Raw genomic sequence first — 22,375 nt, 5'->3', positions numbered from 1 at the left:
CGGAATCGTTCCCTCTCCTTCGAAGCCTTCACTCTCACTCACCGCTCACGCTGCGCACTCTCTCTCTCTCTCTCCAGGACTTTCTACTTTTAATCTTCTTCTTCTTCAAATTAGGGTTTCTAATTATACTCTTGATTCCTTCAATTCTCCTGTTCTTCTCCTCAGATGACTTCTCAATCCACACACTACTACGATTCCCTCCCCTCCAGCTCTTCTCCACCCTCCTCCTCTGGCGCCTTCCTCTCACGCGCCAGAGATACCACCCTCTCTGCCTATTCCACCCGCCGCCCATGGCCTCAATTCTTCGACCTCCACTCCTTCAGCCGCCCCTACTCCTTTGGCGAAGCTACCATCCGCCTTAAACGAAACCTATCCTACTTTCGTATTAATTACGCTATGGTTATTCTCGTTATCCTCTTCCTCAGCCTCTTGTGGCACCCCGTTTCGATGATCATATTTTTAATCGTCTTCGTCGCCTGGTTTTTTCTGTACTTCTTTCGAAATGAGCCGTTGGTGATTTTCAACCGTCAGGTGGATGATCGCGTGGTTTTGGGAGTTCTTTCTATTGTGACCATTTTGGCGTTGGTTTTCACGCACGTGTGGTTGAACGTTTTGGTTTCGCTGTTGATTGGGTCGTTTTTGGTGTGTCTGCACGCGGCGTTGCGAGGGACCGAGGATTTGTATTACGATGAAGGAGATGGTGCTGGTAATGGGATGTTTTCTGTTGTCGGAAGCCCCGTCGGAGTTGGCTTCAGCCGCGTTTAGTTCATTTTCATGATCAATTCGTGGTGGTTAGAGTTTTCAATTCTTTTTTGAAGTTTTATTTATCGGTTAAATTGAATTTGTGGGTGTAAATGATTATATAGGTTTCTCTTTATAAATGAAGAGTTGAATAATTGGATCTTACAGTAATTCAAGTGAGGCAATTACTTTTTGTTTGTGAATTTTAATGCAAATGTGTCCCTTATTCTCTACGTCTGTATTGATTTGTCCATTTTGAGTGAAGAAAAATGTCTGACCCAACCTTCTATTGGTGGAATTATACAGTTCTATTTGTTGTTTCAATTTAAGTTTTTTTTTTTTTCTTCTTCTGACTTTAAAGTTTAAACTATGTTGTTACTAAACCTTGTCCTCTTGTGGTTTATGGCTATTGCTGTTTAGGCTAGATACCCCTCTATAAGTTGGATAATAGGATTGTCCCAATGATCGGAATCTCATTTGTTTAAAATTTCATGTGGAGTGAGCCTAAGAATACATCTTCTTACCTCCAAGGAGTTGCTTGAGTGACAGTGGAGGGAGTTCCATATATAAGAGGGAATGAGTTCAAATCCCCACTAGAGACATTTCAAGATTAATTTTTTGACTTTGTGAAGGTGGTCATTGTATTCGGGGTTTGATCTGTTCGATTCGGTTGGTTTTCTTCCGAAGGAGCAGACATCTTCTCTTAGTGGGATGTATCAAACTAATAATTTTCTAAGCATGGCAATGGGGATTGGGAAAGAATTTTAAGACAAGGTATGCATTGCTTTTGCTAAAGTAAAAAAGTGTAAACTTAAAAGAAAGAATTATTGGTGCCAAAGTTAAATGCAATGGCCAGTGCCCTTAAAGTCCTTTTTGTAAGACTTAACATCTAAAGCTGATATATACCTGTGGATCCTTTCTATAATTCATTCTTGGTAGTATCATACTTTATTTTGCGTGTAATTGGGGGTTCCCATCCTAGAACTTGTTTTATAACATAAGCTTTTTAGAATTTTAGGCTGTAATGAAGGTTAGCAACTAAGTTCCTGAAAGCTGATTACTTTCTTCTTTTCTCAGTAATACCACGTTTTTGTATCTGCTAATCTAGTTTTAAGAGTTTGTTCATTCCTAGACTGTGAGAAATATCCTTTACATACTTTAAACCTACTTTTTGAAGGATTTAACTTCTAAAGCTGATATATACGTAGAATATAGTTTAACTATACCTTATTTTATGTTTGATTACACAAATATACTTCACATACTTTAAATCTAAGTAAGCCATTGAGCATGTACTGGATATTCTTATAGGATGTACATAAACTTCTACTGGGAAAAGTAGACAATTACAGCATAACTGCGAGAAATTTCTCATTAATAATTATAGATTATTTGGCACTTATGTATCTGAATTTTCTTGCAGCTGGAATTCTGATTGTTTTTTTATGTACAACAATTAACTAGATTCATTCCTTTCTTATGAATCTGTTATCAGCATGGCTGAATTCTAGCAAATGGGTCTGTCATATGCTTCACGTCTCTTTGCTTATTAGTGAACTTACATGTAATAACGGCATTTTCAATTCCACAATTTTCTTGGGGTTCAGTGTTATTTGATGTGGGAATGTGTCTCTTGATTGAATCAATTGATGGACAAGCTCTTTAGCTGTCTTCATCAACTTTCGCTTTTATCTGGACAATTGATTTAATTATCTAATGTGCAAGTAGATTTGGCCAAAATGACATGGGTTCCATCGTATTTGATGAACAATCAACTCTCATGCCATTGTTTGCCTGCTGGAGGCAGGGAAGGGAAAGGGTTGTGTAAGGAAACTGTAAAGGAAATAAATTCGTCCTTCATTAGGCCCATATCGTTGAGAGGGATGGTTACGAAAGAAGATGGTTGGTCACTTCTTAACTTTTTAGTGTTTTCATAAACAAGAGATTTTGTGAGAAACTTTTCAATTTATTTGGACCATTATATTACATTAAAATTTTTTGCAGAGTAGAGAGATGTTCTGTCTTTTTTCAATTCCTTCGTTCTCTCCCATTGTTTCTTGGTGTTAAGTTTGGAATTTTTTTTAATTGTTCCAGAAGTTATAGAGTGGTTTTCCTCACAATTAGTTGGAGTGGATGAATTAGTTAAGATTTTTTCAAACTTCATGCCTAGAGTATATAAAACTAAATGATTTTGTCAAATCTCTATCATGAATGCCATCTCAGCCTAATTGGGATAAATATTTTTGTCTCGAAATCACAGTTTAATCATGTTAACTCTTTTATCATTTACCTGTAAACCACCCACCTCAAAGTGGGAACATATGCAGCCGAAAATCCGAGTTTATCATATTACTAGTGTTTAAAATCACTGCAATACCAAACTGGCAATCCATGAAAACAGAAGGCTCATCTGGAGTTGATCATATGTTCATTGTTGCAGTTTGTAACATGGTGACTGCAAAAAAATAATTGTAAAGGAACAAATTCTGGTGATATACATGCGCTCCTGTTACTAGATACAAATAATAGTATTGAGAGTATAGAGATGTATTAGCCAGAATGAAGGTAAGCCTCAGTCGAAGCTACTGTGGACCTTTCGAGAATATGTGAGTACCATAACAAAATCTTTGGCAGAGGAACCAATCTTTGCTGCTACTTTTTCTGGTGTTGATGCTGTTTGCAACCACAGATCAACTAAATTATACAGTTCCAAAGTGGGGATCACTGATTCTCCCATGCATTTTATCTCAACCTGCAAAAATATCAAAGTAAGTTGCACTTGAAACATTTTGCCTTGATGTCTCTGTTATTCATCCGCAAAAACCAAGTGAAGCAAAATGTTTAACTGAATTTTATACTGCTCCTTGATACAACTACATACTACAAAATTTAGCAGTACTTTTCGTTTTCAGTGATTTCAGAAAGCACAAGAAGATTGTGAGAACGTCTTGCACCAGGCAGTATTTAAGATGCAATAGAAGAATTCAATCATGTTTGCTTGTTTCAAAGACAACCACAGTGTTACTCATGATTGTTTTAGAATCTGGATTTTGCTGCAATGTCTTTTTATCCACACACAACAGGAGTGGATGCCCATGTAATCTTTAGTCATACTGAAAAAGGGTTAATCAAAGTAATAGGTTTATACTGAAAAGCATTTCAAACTATATTGAAAAATGTAAGATTTTGAACTTCGACATATAATGAAAAATTGAAGGCTAGTTCAACTTGCCTCCCTCGAAAATGATTTAGTTTTAATGAAAACATATGGAGGATTGAACCTTTGACAATAAAGACCACTTTCAAGACATAGCTATCTGAGATCATGTTATATTGGACGTGCAGGCTCAAGGGAAATGCTGGAATCATTTCAATTTTCTATGACAGATTTACCGGAATTCACGGATAGATTCACACTCACCTCAGATTCATTAGTGAGATCTAGTTTCTTCATCAAGTACTTCTGGATAAAAGAAACAGGTACTTTTCCATCCCTGCCACAGAAAATATAAAAAAGAAAATGGTACATGAATATTTCCTGAAATCAAAGAATTCTTTCTACTTGAAACAAAAACAATCTTACGACCACAGTTCGTTCTAATATAATTAAGTTACAGTGCCATATTTTGAGTAGCTTTGACTCAAATCTTGTTGCAAGCATGGTTGCCATCTAATATGGCCAACCTGAAAAGCAACTTCAGTGCAGGACTCATGCATACACAAATGATATAATCCACTGCATGAGGACTTAAATTAAAAGGCTTGAGAAAAATGATTGAAAGACTACTGAAGTCAATTAAGGGGCTTTACGTAAGATGAGGGAAAATGTTGGGGTTATAGATTTCGGATGGTTACATCCATACAAGACATGCACTGAACTGTCTCAAAATACAGCAGACTAGCATAGTAAACATCTTTTGACAATGAAATTAAAATGATCAACACCTGGTATGTGACTCCAGAGAAACCACACTCATCAAACAGGTTTTGTGATCAGAATCTGAAAAACTGCTACAAGATTATCATCTCCAGTTGGTCATTACTTTAGAAGTATCTTAGAAAGCAATTGCTAACCATCAAACCATTGTGATTCCAAATAAGCACTTCTACTTTCTATATAACTACCTAAAAAAATGTGGCCTTGCATCAAGTGCTATCAAGAAAGCTTTCTCATTGAACTTGGATGGGAAGTATGGAGTTCAAGCACTAAGGCAGGACACACACCTGATATCTTGATAGGATTCATAAGATAAGCTCATCAATAGTCCTACTTGTAATGGCTATGTACTTATGGAATGATCCAGTTTGTAAAGAACAATTGAATATGAGTCAGGTTGATGGCATGGTTGATTGCAGGCTACCTTTAAAGACTAAATGTCAAGTTTCAACTCACCTCATCCCAGCCAAACTTGTCTCATTGTGAACTAAAGAGACAAGGCAGGAAAGTGATTGCATTAGTTCTTTTATCTCAAAAACATTGAGCCTTCTCCTTGTTCCAACGGCTCTAATCTAAAAAATATCATTGACATGGTCTAATTGGCTGTAGATTCCATCCACATGCATTTACTAACATGCTAATAATTATTCATATTTTTTGCAGCGCTAATGGCCAATCAAATACCACCAATCATATCAAATTAAGTTCTGCTTTTTAAAATTTGTATGTGTTGATCATAAAATACTCCAAAAACACTCTGTTAACCCATCAATCCAGCTCCAATTTTGCAGGTAACCTCTAAGTCACTCCTTTCCTCCATGATATCTGAATTTTGACAATGTAGATGCACATAGCAATAATTTTAATGCTCAAAAAAAAAAAAAAAAAACCAATCTTAGCCTTTGGTTGTTGATTTTTACCTGTTTAAATATAGTTATACTTTGCTTAGTCACAATCCTGATAATAAAAAGTTAAGCGTTTGGTTCAAGTTATCAAAGATTATCTTGATAATCGATCTTTTATTCCCTTGTTTGGTTTATCAACAATAAAAAATTACAGTAATCTTCTATTACCAATACTGATGTGACAGATAATATAGGTGGTAATCTGATTATCACCTTTACCGTAGATATTTATAGATTACCAAGGTAATTTTGATTTTATTATAATTATATTATTATTTATTAATTTTTTGAGATAAAAATAAATTTATTTTTAATTAATATGACAAATAATATAAAAAATATTTAAAAATAATTATATTCAAGGACATTTAAGTAAAATAATTTACTAGTAATCTTTTATTACCTTTAGCCAAACACAATAATTATTTATACCTACCAAATTTTATCAAACATAGTAATCATTTATACCCAGTAATCTTCTAAGTAATCTATCTTCAAAGTAATTTTTCTATTTTGATAATAAAACATTACCCAAACCAAACGCCCCTTAAGGGTTGAAATTAATACCTTTCCATGTATGATGTACATCAAATTTTATGTTTAGAAAGGGTAAGAATTCACTTGGCAAAACATGATGAAATTCAAGAATTTTCAGAACATAAAAAGTATATGTCAATGGAAAAATTACATCCAACTCATGCTTTTCCTTTTAATTAAAAGAAATTTTCCTAAAATTGAAAATAAAGAGCAGGAACTTCAACCGTTAAGAATGAATTCCATCAGCAAGCATAACACATGGTACCTATAAGCATGCAACAAAGTTTTAAAAAACTCACTTTATTCTCAAGTAACTGGCTGGAATCTGTGGCAAGGGTAGGCCTCCTTCCCTGAAAGGATTAAAATGAAGTCAGTAATGTGAAAAGATGCCAAAGATATATTGACTATAAATTCTAGTTTTAAGGCTAAATTGATCCTCACTGGACTTTAGAAGCAACTAGGGAGAACCAAATTGGACCACTTCTTCTCTCATACTTTGCACCATTGGCTTCCAACACAGATTGGGGTGAAATATTTGAGTCCCCAAAAGCAGCTGCTGTTTTTCGACGGATTCTTCGCAACTTTTTCGGATTTCCTGTTTCTGAAGGGGTAGGATCATTGCTATGTGTTTTGTCCTCAACTTTTGATTTCAATTTGTCTTCCTTAGTTTTGGCTTTATGCCCTTGAATTTCATTGTCATGAACATTTGCAGGTTCTAACTTAGCATCTGATCCTTGTGAATTAGACTTGAATGACCTGCTTCTACTTGCAACTTCCACCAAAAAGTTTAAAGGTTTCCAGAGATCCGATTTTGCATCACATTTTCTAGCATCATTCTCCATTTCTTTTTTCGGTATGGATTCACCAGGGTGAGCAGAGGAAGAACTCTGAACCAGAAAAATTGGTAAGCATGAAACATACCTTAAGTTGAAGAAAACCATGCAAGTAGAGAACCGTATTGCAGAATATAAGACTTAGTCAATGAAAACACAACTAAATCATATTGTGCTCTTCACCTGTCTTCCATTCTGAGATTGCTTATAAGGAGTTTTGGGTGAGCTTGACCCATCTCGATGATCCTCCATACAGTCTTCCTCCTTCTTAAGAGGTTTCTCCATTGAAATACTTGAACCCCGCAAAGCAGCAGCCTTTCTTGCAGCAGCATTTGTTCTTCTCCTGGTCATAGTAGTCTGTGCTGATACTCTGGGTGCACTGACAACCAAGGATGAGAGTGACCTTTCCTTTCTTCTGACTGGTAACGAAACCGAGGGCACAGCTTCAGGCGCCCTCACCTTTCTTCTTTTGAGAGGAAATATCTTGGCCCTCACATCTTGCAAACTATGGTCTTGCCTGTTTAAGACATCAATGGATGTGCATCAATACACAAGGATTTGTCAAAAGGTAAAAACGATAGCTTGACTAATTGAGGGCTTAGTCTGCACAATTGAGGGTGTGTGTACTGAATGAACACTATTATTGTTGCAATTGAAAGCTATATAAATACAAGCATTTCTAGAAGGCAAGAATAAGATGCAGTTTATGGCAACATGCATCACAAGCACACAAGGCACATCCTGAAACAAATTGAAACCGATGCAATCCAATAAGTAATACTACATATGAAAACAAATTATATAAACTTATTTATACAACCTAATATAGTAATATCTAATTAAATAATTTTAAAATAAGAGAAAAAACAAACAATCACAAGCTGCTATTTCAGTTTGCACAATTTGTTTGTATGTATAATTTTATTCGCAATTCAATAACGCAAAGAACATCATTATATTGACACACACATTAAAATAGTTCTCTGCCACCATCCCAACAGGACAATGACTGCGCTAAAACTCAACACTCGACATCAAGACATTAGTAAAGTAACACCAATCACATTGCTCATAACAGCTGAGCAAATTGAAGGGAAGCAATTTCCTTTCGAGAGTCAGCAGAAATTCATGCTATACATGAAACAACTTAATGACATGAAAAATGTGCATTGTGTGAGAGAAATCCAAAAAGAAACCTATTAAGTTAGCAGAAGGATCTTGCCTCAATTTTTCCGAAGGTACAGCACCCAGAGGGATATCACATACTGGACAGTTTTCCAACTCCTCATCCGCGAATTTTTTATTTATGCACTTTCTGCAAACTGCGAAAGAATTCCAAAAATTAAATCTTTCAGAAAATTTCAATTGATTCAATGGCTTAAAGAGAACCAAGAAAAAAAATCTATGCATGTCAAATAAACAGCAGATAAACGTACAAAAGACAAAAAAAAAAAAAAATGTCAAAATTATGTGACATGAAACGCAGACTGGAGAGTTAATATAATTCACCCGTAATCATTGCTTGACTCAAACAAACAAGATCTAAACTAACGAAAGTTTGACCGCAGTCATGACTCGTTTAATTAAAGCTCAAAGCTTGCAATAGCTGCATCCTTGACCAAAAAATTAAGCAATTATGGGCAGAATCATCGTGAGCCATATATACAAAATCACAAAGTCATGAGTAATAATAAGAAAACTCTCAAATTCTTGGACGCTTTGCCCCAAAGGTGAGATTGTTTCAGTGTCAACCAGCATTCGAATTTACTATCAAAAGACAAACAGATAAAACGAAACCCAGATTAGAAGAAACTCAAAAGAAGCAGAACCCAGATCGTAGAAGATGCAAAACAAGAAGAAAACAAACAAAACGAAGAAAAATTAGAGAATTCAACAGCAGAAAATTATAATCAGAAATGAAATAGTATTAGAAACAAAAACAAATTGAAGAAAAGCAATTTTCGAAAGAGACTTACAAGAATGAAGGCACTCGGTGATGGTGGTGGCATCTCTGAGGAGTTTATTACACAAAGGACAAGTCATGCATGCTGCAATCGTTTCTCGCTTCACTTTCACCACCAGATTGTTCGCCATTTCTCTCAACTCAACAACACACGTGGCCACACCACTCCCTGCATGTTGATCAAAATCCCCACGTTACAAAAATTACACACATGAAGCTCGCCACTCACAAGATTTACGTTCACATTACAACACACCCACCAGCCCAACGCATCAAACTCGCAACAAAACTGACGAGATACCCAGAAGAGAAAAACGAAGAAATAAATTATAACAATAAAATTACAGCTACAAATATATATTTTCCATGAAGAAGATTGACATGAAGGGAGAGACCTGATGATTAAGTGGTGATGATCCGCTAGGAGGAGACAAAAACAAAGAAGTTTGGAATATCAATAAGATAAGATTGCTGAGAATTGACGACAAGAGAGAGTTAAAGAGAGGATCTGAATCGAGATAGAGAAGTTTGGTTCGTCGAAATAGAAAAGCATGAAGCAAGCAAGAGAGTTTGTTTGTTTTTATATATGCGTGCCTGCCATATAATAAATAAATAAATAATATATATATATATATATATATATATATATATATAAAAAATAGAATTAGAAAATGGCAATAACAATTAAAGACAAGTTCAACAGGAAAACAGTGTTGGGAGATATAATGCGCCGTGGATGCGCTTCCTGTTAAGGTGATCACCAGATGGCGTATCTGCGACGTTTGCGGGGATCAGTATTAATTTGTAATGCAGGTACAAGCGCGTGATAAGCTGCTGAGTGGGTGTACTTAGTAATAGTAGTAACATTATCAAACTTTTGTCTTTTTTTTTAATTTTTCCCCAAGTTTGATCAAAGTTCTGATTTGAAAGACTTCAGGTCAACGAAATTCCCCTAAGTTTTAATATGACATAAAAAATAATTATGGGTTATGCATATATTTAAAAAATTTGGATCGGTATAGTATTTTTATACTTTCATCTTACAAAGGCAAATAATTAATAATAAAATTATTTCAATCCATTTTAAATATATAAATGAATATATATTTGATATACGTTATTAAGTAATTTGATGATTTAATTAAAAATAAATTAATATTAAATTACATAATAATATATATTAAATGTATACTTATTTATATACTAAAAATAAATATCCGTAACATTGCTCAATAGTTAATAATTGTAATTAGGATTAGATTCAAGTTGAATTGAGCTTGAGCTTTTCTGAGCTTGAACTCAGCTCGATTTATATAGAATTGAGCTTGAGCTCGTCAAACTCACTTAAAAAAAGCTTGAGCTTAACTCGTTTTAAAAGAGTCAAACTTGAATTCGATTTGAACTCGAGCTTTTAACTAACTCGTTATTAAAACGATATCGTTTTAATACATATTGATTAAAATAACATCGTTTTGTATCTAAATTTTTAGATTACGAGTTTGACAAGCTAAACACTCTAAAATTTGAACTTGAGCTCAAGTTCAAAATTGTTGAAATTTCAGGATCAAGTTTGTTTGAGTTTAGCTCGTTTTGAACTCATTTAAACTAAATTCGAACTTAAATTCGAATAAACTCGATTCAAATTCAGTTCTAATTAGAAGCCTTTTTAAGGTATATTTAATATCCCTAAATTCTTTACCACTACTGAATTTGGTAAGGTGTTTTATCACACCAATGACAGGTGTAAATTCGGTTAAAGGTTACCTAATAGGGTTATATGAATAAAGATGCCCAATGTGAGAAAGTGGTCTTGCTTAGTAATTTCTTCTATTTGAAGGAATCCAAAGGTTACAAGATCAGAGTAATTACTTAACTTGGCATCCTTTGGCAAAAGAAATCTGATTGGTTCTTTTGAGATACTTCCCCCCTCTTCCAAGTTCCATCTCAATTTGGAAAACAGTAGGGTTTCACTTTCTATGTTTGCCTTCTTCCTTCTCAACAAACTCTTCTCTTCTCTTTGACATAAACATAGACACAAAGATGAAGTTTTGGTCAATTTCGTCAAGGCCTATTAAGATTTATCTCTTCAATTTTAATTAATATTTGTATAATTTAGTAATTAGAATTGATTTTTTACTTTAAAAATCAGAATACCTTTCCAAATATTAACTGAATATTGGCATAATAATTGTTACTATTTCTCAAATTCTGGCGGGGCATATACAAATATTTAAAACTATAAGATTCATAATAATGTCCTCAAGGGATATGCAATTAAGGAATATTTAGTGGCTTGTAAGGACAAATGACCCATATAAAAGGAAGAAGATATAAATTTGCAATGTGTAATGATAACTCATACCTAGAGATGTCAATGGGCCGAGCTGACTCTGGCTCGGCCCATTGGGTTAACAGACCTTAATCAGGTCAAGTTTTAATCGGGCCGGCCCGACCCATTTAATCAATAGTTAAAAAAGAATTTTAAACACAAATTATTTTTCACTTTTTAAAACCGAGGACAACACCCTGAATATTTTATTTATAATCCCTCACTTGTGGCGGAGGAATACCGTGGTTACATGATGAAAAATATTATACATTAATAACATAGTATAAATAAATTAATTTACATACTGTATAAATTACAAAACATAAATAAAATATATCTACTATATAACATTTATTTACTCATCTTCTATATCTAAATCTCTGAATTTTTCAAAGATAAAGAATTATTATTTGCGAATTCAGATATTTTATAATATTTTATAATGATAAAATTAAAATAAAAATGAAATTATAAATATAAAGAATTATTATTTAAGAATTCATATATTTTTTGAAAGAGAGTTAATGAGAGAAAATGAGATTGAAAATATAATGAAATAATTGAGATTAAAAGATTAAAAAATTTGTAAATAAAAGTGAAAATGAAAGAAAATATAATAGATTTATCTAAAAAAATAAATAAATTAAAAAAAATACGCAGAGGCCAATCTACTAGGCAGAAGTCGTTGCTTTTACCATTTGGTAGAAGTAGGAAAAAAAATAAAAATTTTTATTTTATAAACAGTGTCGGGTCAGGCCCGGCCAACCCATGGGTCTAATATTAAAGCCCTAAGCCTGACTCGATAGACTCATGGGCCTGACCCAATACTCTATAGTGTCGGATCGGGTTTTATCGTGCCAGAGTTTTTTTTCGTGCTTTGGGCCGAGCCTCCATTTGGATTGGCCCAATTGACGTGTCTAACTCATACTAATAACATTTCAATATGTATGTGTAAAATATCTTGAAGGGATATAACTCATATTAACTGAGAGCATATACCATATACTATCAACTTAGGGGTCAGTCATAACTCACACCGCCCGTCACTTTCATGTAGACTAGGAACGCATGTCAAGATGATGAATCTTATAAATAAAAAGTGTGCAAAACCTCAATTTCTGTTATTCACAATCTCAACTCAATATTTTTAATTACTCTTGTGTGTCACTATGTAGACAACTTGATAGCCATCTAGTAAAAAACATGAAATATTATAAGCCCCATCATCCCCAAGATGACTGTAGGCTTGAACTTTATCATTTTGCAAGTGGCCACTGTCATGAAATAATGACGTAATAATTTATATCCTAAAGGAACTACTATACTAGACACAATAAATTGTTATCATCTACTAAGTAGGGGGACACCTCGAAATTTTATCAATACGCTATACACAATCTATTGATTCCTAAACAACTCAATCATGACTTAGTACTTATTCACTCTTGTATTTGTTCATTCATCACATAAAAGGTGTATGCAAAAATTCTTAGAAATGTGACGACAATAAATTAGAGACAATTAAAGTACTAAAAAATTATTTTATTAATTGCATTCATTTACAATTATAAAACACAATATACTAAGAGTTAAAGAAACGATTACATTCACTTAGTTTGTGAATACAAATGAAAAATGAAGTAGCAAGCTTTTTCGTCAAACTTATTTTCTTTCTCTAAGAAAGAGGCTAGTACACTATGGAGTAAGGAAGGAAAAGACAAAGTTCTTTTGTTCTTGAACTTTTCTCTAAGTTTCAAGCCATAACGTAAACTCACCCTCAAGAATCCTATACCAAATCCATAAGGCAGGACTTCCTAAGCGCAAGCACCCAATGTGTCAACATGCCATCTAAAACCTTTTGGGTGTGATTACAAGATTAAAATATAGACTACACAATGAAATAATTAAACAAAATTTATGTTCACCTGAAATCTAACCAAGGCTAGAATATTGGGATGAAATATGCATTTTATAAAACTAAATAGGGTGTTTGCAGAATACTTATTGTTGTTTGTCATATCCTTTACTTTATAACTAGATTCGAGTGGTCTTTTACTTTTCGACCTAGAATAGGATGACTCTTTGGTATCCATACATATCAATAGATTGGAAGGAAGCTAAGGAGAGTATTTGACATTTGCTAGAACATCATAGAATGATATTTTGTGAAGGGTTTGAGAGGGTATCTAAATACCCTTAGCCAAAAGTCTTTTTAATATCGCATAACAAGATGTTTATATAAACACGATGGAACAATCATTTCAAATAATGGAATAGTTATTCCAACGATACAGTTGTTCTAGCAATACAATTGTTCTAATTGTAAGTCAATCAAATAAAGAATGGTCATTTCAAAGGATGGAACTATCTTCCAATGATATATTAGTTGTCCATATTTGTGAACAGTTGTCAAGATATAAAGAAAGTTAATAATCAAACTCTATATATATATATATATATATATATATATATATATATATATATATATATATATATATATATATCCAATTTTCACCCTTAGGGTTACTTATAGTCGTGAATATGAGGTAGGAGAGTCATTCAAACATAAGGATAAATATCCATTCAAGGACATGAATAGTCATATATGATGATTAAAATATAAATGATTAGTTTTTATATGATTAACTAATTTTAAATTAAAAATAAAATAACACCTAATCACATGATGATACATCATCTAAATACTTAATTAGGTACTTAAAACTAGATGCACATAGTATTGCTCTAAGGTTAACCCTTTAACAAATATCACTTTAGTTCTTCCATTTTTGGGTTATATCAACTTAGCTCCTTAAAGAGATAAAATGCCACTTAATTCTAGCAATCTTATAAAGTTTGAAACCACCATTTTGATTACCAAACGTGATTTCCTTTATACAACGCACAAATTCCAAATCTTGCTTCAACCTTTTTGTGAATGACCCATATATTCTTTATCATGTTGGTAGTGAACAGAAGCGTGTATGACTGTTTATGTAGTGAAATGATATTTTCACCCTTAGGGTTACTTATAGTCGTGAATATGAGGTAGGAGAGTCATTCAAACATAAGGATAAATATCCATTCAAGGACATGAATAGTCATATATGATGATTAAAATATAAACGATTATGAAAGAAAAGAAGTGAAAATTCATATTGTGTAAGAATGAACGCTTGTTTATTAACAATGAATGGTTGTATATGAGAAAGAAAATGAATGGACATTCATGATAGATAAACAACTATTCATAGAGTTTTCCCATGAGAATTTTAGGGATGACAAAGGTACGTTAAATTATTGTAATGTGCATGAGAGAGAGAATAAGACAAGGAATAAGTATAATGAGTATGTATATGATATGTGAAAGGTAAATTGAGCATGAGATTAGATTTATACGAGCTCATGATTATTATTTTAGAAACCATATAATTGTTTTGATGATTTTGATAAAAGATATGGGAAACAAATTTTTTACATGTTGTCCAATCATTAGGGTGATAAGTTAAGACACATATATCTTTTAAAATACATAAAGGACATGTAGATTCCTTAAACATGTTTGAAACATAGAGATTTCATAGAATAAAGAGATATAAAGTCACCCAAGAAAACATTATTTTTTTACAATAATTTTTATGAGATATATTTATTAAAAGGTTGTTACAAATGGGCATTTGTGATATAGATTATGCACCCATAAATGTAATATGAGAGAGTTCATCAATTAACATATGCATAATGGTGTTAAGACAAGTCCATACATATTGCGAACTATGATAATATAAAAGATTGAGTCACAAGGCCAAGGTGTTGACTCCTACCTTAATAATGGATTTATGCTATTAATTTTGAAAAATGTTTTTAACAAATATTTTTGATAAAGAAGTTATAACATACATTTGCATTCTTTGTCATTAGAGTTCAAGTCTAGAGAAATATCTTAGATGACTAGCAAGAAAACGAATAGAAATGCCAGATTAGATTAATGAAAAATAAAAAGAGAATAGATCATAGGATTGAAGACTTCTACTTATTTGAATGATTTTTACTCATTCATTTTTATTTATGTTATATTTATATTTTACAAATAACAAATGATTTGATGGTCATGTGGCATCGTGTCATCTATGGATGATTAATGGGAGGGATTACCTTAGTCTAACTTACATAGGAGTGTGAATTGTGCACATCCTTTGGTGACACAAGTCATATTAACAAAAGTTTTGGCTAACTTTGTCTAGGATTTATCCTTCCTTGAATTTAATATATAACATGTTAATTAGGATAATCGTTTTTAATTATATAAGAATAATTCTAATTTTGATATTTGTTCAAATATTAAATATATAATGATGAAATAAACCTAAAACCCAGAGCTAAATAATTAACTCACTCATTGGCTCAATAAGATTAACTAGTATTGGCGTATACTTCTTTTTACTTGATACTCTTTTTAACACTTGGGTTTCATGTTAATTGACAGTAATCCTAACACTTAGGTCAATTCCACTAAAGGCAAATAATTTGCTTCAGAAAAGGGAAGAATGCATAAAGGTAAGATGGGTTTGGCTTGGCCAGCTGGCTAGTTGAAATTTAGGCACCACTTGCGCTTTTTCAATCTTTCTTTTCAAGACTTGCACGCGGTCATTTCTTCCTCACTGAATCCCATATTGCCCTACCAATCTGAACATTTTTCTCTGGCTATATATCATTATAGTAATAAAATATTAAGAAGAATTGACCACGTTTGTTAAACGGTGTTTTTTTAGTTAAAAAAGATCATATTGCTTTAATCTAATTCAAGGCAATTTCCAAGTCACTTTGACAAAGATGAAATGGCAATGCTACAGGATGAGAAACATCAAAATTGCCGTCAGAAAAATAAGACATGCGTAATAGCAATTGATGTGGTCCGAGCTGGAACCCAAGTGTTAAAAAAAAAATAATAATAAAATTAGAAAGCGGTCCTAGTAGTCCACCAACTGATGAAGAACAATCTAATCTTATCATCAATTTGCTCAAGAAAAGAAAAGATGCGTCATAATCCAAGCTTTATAATTTCATACACAGCAATTATTATGCCTCCTCAATTTGGTTGTACCTAAGGGCCGAGACAAGTTACCTAATCTTACAGCCACAACAAGTTCTCCTCCAACATAATGATGCCTACCCACTCTTGTTCAAATCTCTATCACTAACATTACTATGAGGACCCCAACATGATTATAAATGCAATGCACCATAATTTGAATTTACATTGAGTTGTATAACTTTCTTCCCAAGAGCAACTAAATATGCTTCCAATACCTCCTTCCAAACTGATTTTATTACGTGTCAAGACTCGACAAGACCTTTGTGCCGAGCATAGAAGATTATTATTGAGAAAAGGGATGCACAAACTATACCGGTGACGATGACCACCTAAAGTTCAAAAATTTCAGAGAAGACTCAGAGATTATTAATGGAGTTATAAGTTGTTTATATGAAGACCATGGCAAATTGCCTTGGTTTTCCATTTTGAGGGAATATTTTTTTTCGTTTGATAATTGAGATGTACTATACATACCCATTTAAATACATATCCATGTTCAGTCTTCCATGTATAGGGGATGTTCATGCCAAATATTGCAGCCACCAAAGAATATATAGTCAAGCAAACAGTCCCAGAACTTAGGAAGAGCTCTAACTGCCACAACAAATAACCATCCATCATTATGACACAATTAAAACCTAGTACCAGTAATCAGCATGAGCAGATAAAAGGGTTTGATTAGATTCAAGGCACACCACCTGAATCAGCTGATTTCGATGATTATCAAGCTGCAACAAGAAGTAAATCAAATGTCACAACACTTGTCTGATGGAATGGTTGAATTGATGAAATGGAGTCCTCAATTTAAAAACCTTTTTAAGAAATATTATTACCTCTTTTCACAAAAATAAGAACCAGATTGTTGGACTCACCTGAATGTTTATGTAATCCTCAGTATCATCTATGTATTCACGCAGCTGGTAAGACAAGAATAATTAGCATAAGCATCAGCAACAAATACAAGAATCATTGTCCAAAATTCCTCCTTAGATGATTCCAGATAGAATTTTCCTTCTTCGTCATTCAGTTGGTAATCGAATCAGAAGAAGAGAAGTTAACGGTGTGATGCTTACCGTGGATAATTTGTTCAGGGTGCCATCGATTTGCATAAAGTAAGCCTGCAAAAATAATCCAGTACCCATCTCAAAATTGTGTTATTTGAATAAGTCCTATGACAATTCACTGTCAGACGAAGTTTATAACCTCAAGCAGCATTTCAAGTTCCTCCACGTCATTCTCCTCTGGAGTTGTTGCTGCACTAGTTTTACTTGTTCTGGATATTTTTGAACCAATAGTTGGAGATCCAGGAAACCAATTGGGAGCGCCAGAGTCACTGGCAGGTGAAGATGCTACAGCCGATTTTCTTGACAAGTAAAGGTCTGCCATATCATCATCATCATCTAGAAGTTGTTCAAGTTCATCCCTGACCTGGTAACACAAATTTTAGAAAGATTTAAGTCCAATCAAATTGTAAATTTTCTGGCTCCTAACCTTAGGTTTTGAACGATATTTTCGACCATATGCATAAAGGAAATATTAAAAACAGAAGATAAATTCGAAAACCGGAAAAAAGAATTTGATGGAGTGAGGCACTCCATAGTGTTTTATTTATCAGTTCTAAGTCTACATTACCTATAACCTACCATGCAGCAGAGTGGAATGCAACGGTCCAATTAATGGGCTAGGTTGGGTTGACCGATTGGACTGATTTTTAACTTATTGAGGTTAAGGGAACTTATCCTATGCTCCACTACAATTAGCTCCCTTCATTGTTTTTCTAATTAGTTTGAGTAACTTGTTTTCACGTTATTTCTCTTTCAATTATCCAGTGTAGCATGGAACCAAAGTACACATATCCATAGTAGCCACCTTTCTAACGAATTAATAGTTAAATGGGTAAAATTTTTAGCGAAAACCCAGAAAGTTAGAGAAGGAGGTTTAGAAGACAATAATTTTAAGCAAGCTAACATGGATTGCCAAATCCTTACCGAAGGGGAAAAAATCCACTCTGTCGTGTGTAAAGAAACATGATTTTAGACAAAATTATGAGAGTGTTTCTTCTGAGGTATGCCAAAAACATGGAAACGTTCATTATAGGGAAAGACAAAATCATAAGAATGAGATCTATGAAATGTTTTGATATGAAAAGACAAACCTTAAGAATGAGATGAGCTATGATTGATTCCCTGAAGAAGGCATAATGTATTCACTGATCTAATCTACAGACATATCAAAAGCAAAATTTTTCCTTTTTACATGTTTTCACTTTTTAGGAAAATTTCCATATTAATTGAGTCACAACATTTCCATTTCTATGCAAGATATGGCTCGTCAAGTAATTTATATATACTATAAAACCATCTTATATAGCTAGAATCACTAGCAAATCTCTTAACAGCAAAGAATGTCTTCTATGCAAGCAAAATAGTTAACGAACTTACTCCAACCCTATATAAACCGCAAGAATCCATGTAAATATGATCAACTGATCATACCTTTTGAACCCGGTTAGTTAACCTTGTCATTGCGCTTTTCAACTTACGCACCCGATCCAAATTACGACTGCTAATCTACAAGAACTTTTAATTGATCTTTTAGTAAATAGAGATAAGAAATCCCGCATAAAACTTAAACCCAGTCCAGAACATTAAAAGTAAAGGTAAATGTAACCTTGATTAAAAACTACTAACTTAGAATGAATAGCAAACAACTGAATCTTTCAACAAAAGCTAATCAAGCAGGAAAGCTTTACCTTGGAGGTCAACTCATCCAGAGCAGGATAAGTATCGGTCTCGAGTTCTCTGGTACGTGCATCAAGAAAACTACAAATAGCTTCTAAAGCAACTTCTAATGCACGAAATTCAAATGGAAATTCTACATTGCATGAGACAAATTAACAGTCAAAACAAATCCATTTCAATTCTACAAAATTGGCAATAATATAACAAGAAACACAAAATCAAACGGTCACAGAAGCAGAAATCATTGAGTTGAGATGATGTACCATTCCTTTCACCAGTTTCATAATCATTTCTCACTCCAGGATGCTCTTCCTCTTCTCCTTTGCCTTGGCTCGTTAGATTATCAGGAGCCAATCGTCTTTGCAATTGCTCCACAACTGGAATCACATGATTATCCATTGGATCTCTAACTAACACCTATTATAAAAAGAGCAAAATACACCTAAAACTCACTTGAATTCTAAGAAAATCGATTAAAAAAGAAATTTCAGATCCCGAAAATTGATTGATAGTACCTCCTCTGAAGTAATAATCGCTTTAATATGCTACAAAAAAAGAAAGAAACAAAACAAAATCAGAGGACTGAAACAATTCAAACAGAGTACAAAAACGCACCGTTTGAACTGAAATCACAATCACCTCCAAATTGAGAACAATCACTTTATCTCTTCCTAGAATGGTCGAAGGATAGGATAACATAGGATCGAGAATCCGAAGATCTCTAGCGTGAATCTGAACTCGTCGCATAATAACGTACTTGTCAACATCAAGAACAGTGCTTTGTCCTTTGCAATCAAACAAAATCCAGCTCCTGGAAACCGCAGTCTTCTTCTTCAAGGTAGCTTGATCCACAAGAGCCATAATTCAAATTATACACAATTCACTTCCGCAAGTTGAGTAAAGCCAGTGTGCATGAACAAGAACAAAGCAATGAGTTGGTAGAGTAAAGATGGTGAGTTATGGGAAAGTGAAATTAAGAAAATTAAAGTGAAAGAAAGATTGGGAGTTAAAAACGAGAAGAGCAGAGAAAGGGGAATCTTGTACAACTCCTATTCCTCAGAGTGAAACACATGTGGGGGAGATATTTGCATGGGTTAAATGGCAGTTAGCGGAGAAGTGTTACAGAGCCTGTCGAAAGGAGGGGAATGGGTTTTGATATTTTACAGTTACTTTTACTCACCATGTTTGGCGCGTGCTTTCAACCTTTTCTTTTTTAATTATTATTTGTAATGATTTAGTTGCCTTAATTGTGGAACTCAGGATTCCAACTTATAAGGGCAAAGTCGGCTCAAAATGAGCAATGTACATTCAAGACATTGAGAGAAAAAAAACAAAAAAAAGTTTGACAATTTATATGAATTTTAATCTTTTGGAAAAGGGAAATATATATAAATTATTATTATATTTAATTTAATTTTGACTAATTTTGGTCAATTCTACACACATGTGAACAAAAATTAAAATGTTTTTGATAATTAATTTGTTATATAACTATTTCACCAGGTTTTATTTTAAAAATCAGATCTAATCAATCAATCTAACCAATTGAACTATCAATAATTAATCAAATCAATTTCGATTTATTTGAAAATTAAATTGAATTATATTAAACCATTTAGTTGGATTAGATATAAAATTAAATTTGACTCGTTCAACATAAAAAATAAGTTTTTAAAAATTATTTTTGAACAATTATATAATTAATGATAAATTATATAAAAAATTTTAAATATTATTTTTGAATAATTAACTAGTCTAACTATCGGTCAATCAATCTGACCACTAATTGGATTAGATCATCCGTTCCATCAGATTGATATTTGATCTAATTCTAAAAATATTATGACCATCTATGAACATTACATAAATAATGATGTATTACTATATAATTGGATATTGTTTTATATTTAATTTTTTGTTATTTAATTATATGATAATACGTCGTTATTTATATACAAAGTTCTACATAAATGTTATGCACATAACACTACACTCCTAATAATGAAACAACAAATAAAATGTTTCGTATATATTTATTAAAACAATGTTATATGTACATCATTTTGATACATAATTTAGGTACGCAATTGATATATTACCATATAATAATCTAATTCAAAATAATTTAATCATATAATAATACATTGTAAATTACGTATCAAGATTATATATATATATAATTTTATTGTATTTATTTTTAACCATAGATTGATATCTTTATTAATCCAATTTTTATTTGTATGTTTGTTTTGATTTTTTGGGAAACTATTTTTGGAAATTACAAATATTCGAATTGAGACTCTTCTCTTTCTTAAAAATTCTAATTTTCCACTTATTTAAGTAACCCCTAATTTTTTCAAACACATAAATAATTATTAAAAATGACGTAAGAAGTAGAATAAATCATAATCTGTAATTACAAGTTTTGAGCGCGTGGAGAGTGTGAAAGCTCAAAAAGTTGCGTACATTTTCCATAATAACGTAAAGACTAGACTAGAAGAGTGGGGAAGTGACAATGACAAGTAACCTTAAAAGTGCTAGTCATTTTGGTAACTTTTACCAATTGAATTCGTTTGTCTGGAAAACTCCGAATAAATGCTCTTTTTTAAATTTTAATTAATTAAATATTATATTAACATAATACATCTAATTTAGATGATCCACAAAATTAGATTAACGTGTGATATTATAGCTACTCTTGTTTTAAAATTAGATGTATTTTGCCAAATTTTTTCTCTATTATCATGAAATCGAATAATTTTTGTTGAAATCTTGTAATTTTTGTTTGATTTAATATGTTGGTAAGTGATGTTGGATGATTAAATAAAATAATATAAAAGAAAATTTGGGAATAGATTTCTAAACTTTTAGTTGAGTTTTAAAAGAGTAATATTATACGTATCTATTTTGAATATATAATTATATACATATTTATATATGTTATTATATAATTAGGTGTTACTTTATTCTTTATTCAAACAATAAAATTATGTATACCTATTTTAGATACATAAATTTTATAAATTTGATATATGTCATCATATGATTAGACGATTTTGAATTAAAGATAAAATAATACATAATCATATGATGACACATATAAATGTGTATTTATATTTATGTACCCACTTTGGATACATAAATGTGTACATACTTGATGTCTGTTATCACGTGATTGAATAATTTTGAATTAAAGATAAAATGATACTTAATTACGTAATGACACATATAAATATATACCTATATTTGTGTACCCAAGTGGATATATATAATATCACTCTAATTCAAAATCAC

At 32.5% G+C, this 22,375-nt stretch overlaps 3 protein-coding genes across 6 annotated transcripts; 1 reads left to right on the top strand and 2 right to left on the bottom strand.

The window, feature by feature from the left end:
• Positions 1-1,065, top strand: LOC123196589 (PRA1 family protein F2-like). Its single transcript, XM_044610645.1, has one exon. It carries the CDS (start codon positions 166-168, stop codon positions 763-765), a length of 600 nt encoding a protein of 199 aa, XP_044466580.1. The 5' UTR covers positions 1-165; the 3' UTR covers positions 766-1,065.
• Positions 1,066-3,133: 2,068 nt separating this feature from the next.
• Positions 3,134-9,507, bottom strand: LOC123196588 (E3 ubiquitin protein ligase DRIP2-like). Of its 3 annotated transcripts, XM_044610642.1 has the most exons (9): positions 9,312-9,507; positions 9,177-9,205; positions 8,930-9,085; positions 8,176-8,275; positions 7,137-7,470; positions 6,562-7,007; positions 6,420-6,470; positions 4,163-4,235; positions 3,134-3,493 (listed from the first exon to the last, which is right to left on the bottom strand). In XM_044610642.1, exons 2-9 carry the CDS (start codon positions 9,187-9,189, stop codon positions 3,314-3,316), a joined length of 1,353 nt encoding a protein of 450 aa, XP_044466577.1. In that variant the 5' UTR covers positions 9,190-9,205; positions 9,312-9,507; the 3' UTR covers positions 3,134-3,313. The 3 variants fall into 3 exon arrangements, with proteins under 3 accessions (XP_044466577.1, XP_044466576.1, XP_044466578.1); XM_044610641.1 differs by having other exon boundaries at positions 9,177-9,507; XM_044610643.1 differs by lacking the exon at positions 9,177-9,205.
• A 6,724-nt stretch (positions 9,508-16,231) lies between these two features.
• LOC123195534 (magnesium transporter MRS2-I-like) lies at positions 16,232-20,199 on the bottom strand. 2 transcript variants are annotated; one of them, XM_044609300.1, is made up of 11 exons: positions 19,721-20,195; positions 19,597-19,626; positions 19,345-19,498; positions 19,093-19,214; positions 18,836-18,910; positions 17,544-17,768; positions 17,414-17,458; positions 17,213-17,257; positions 17,039-17,068; positions 16,815-16,934; positions 16,232-16,669 (listed from the first exon to the last, which is right to left on the bottom strand). In XM_044609300.1, the coding sequence occupies exons 1-11, from the start codon at positions 19,940-19,942 to the stop codon at positions 16,583-16,585; spliced, it is 1,155 nt and encodes a 384-aa protein (XP_044465235.1). In that variant the 5' UTR covers positions 19,943-20,195; the 3' UTR covers positions 16,232-16,582. The 2 variants fall into 2 exon arrangements, with proteins under 2 accessions (XP_044465235.1, XP_044465236.1); XM_044609301.1 differs by lacking the exon at positions 18,836-18,910 and having other exon boundaries at positions 19,721-20,199.
• Between the last annotated feature and the right edge of the window lie 2,176 nt (positions 20,200-22,375).

This window comes from Mangifera indica, chromosome 14 (assembly GCF_011075055.1).
Source record: "Mangifera indica cultivar Alphonso chromosome 14, CATAS_Mindica_2.1, whole genome shotgun sequence".
NCBI classification, from domain to species: Eukaryota; Viridiplantae; Streptophyta; class Magnoliopsida; order Sapindales; family Anacardiaceae; genus Mangifera; species Mangifera indica.
This window is presented reverse-complemented; position numbering and strand designations above follow the sequence as displayed.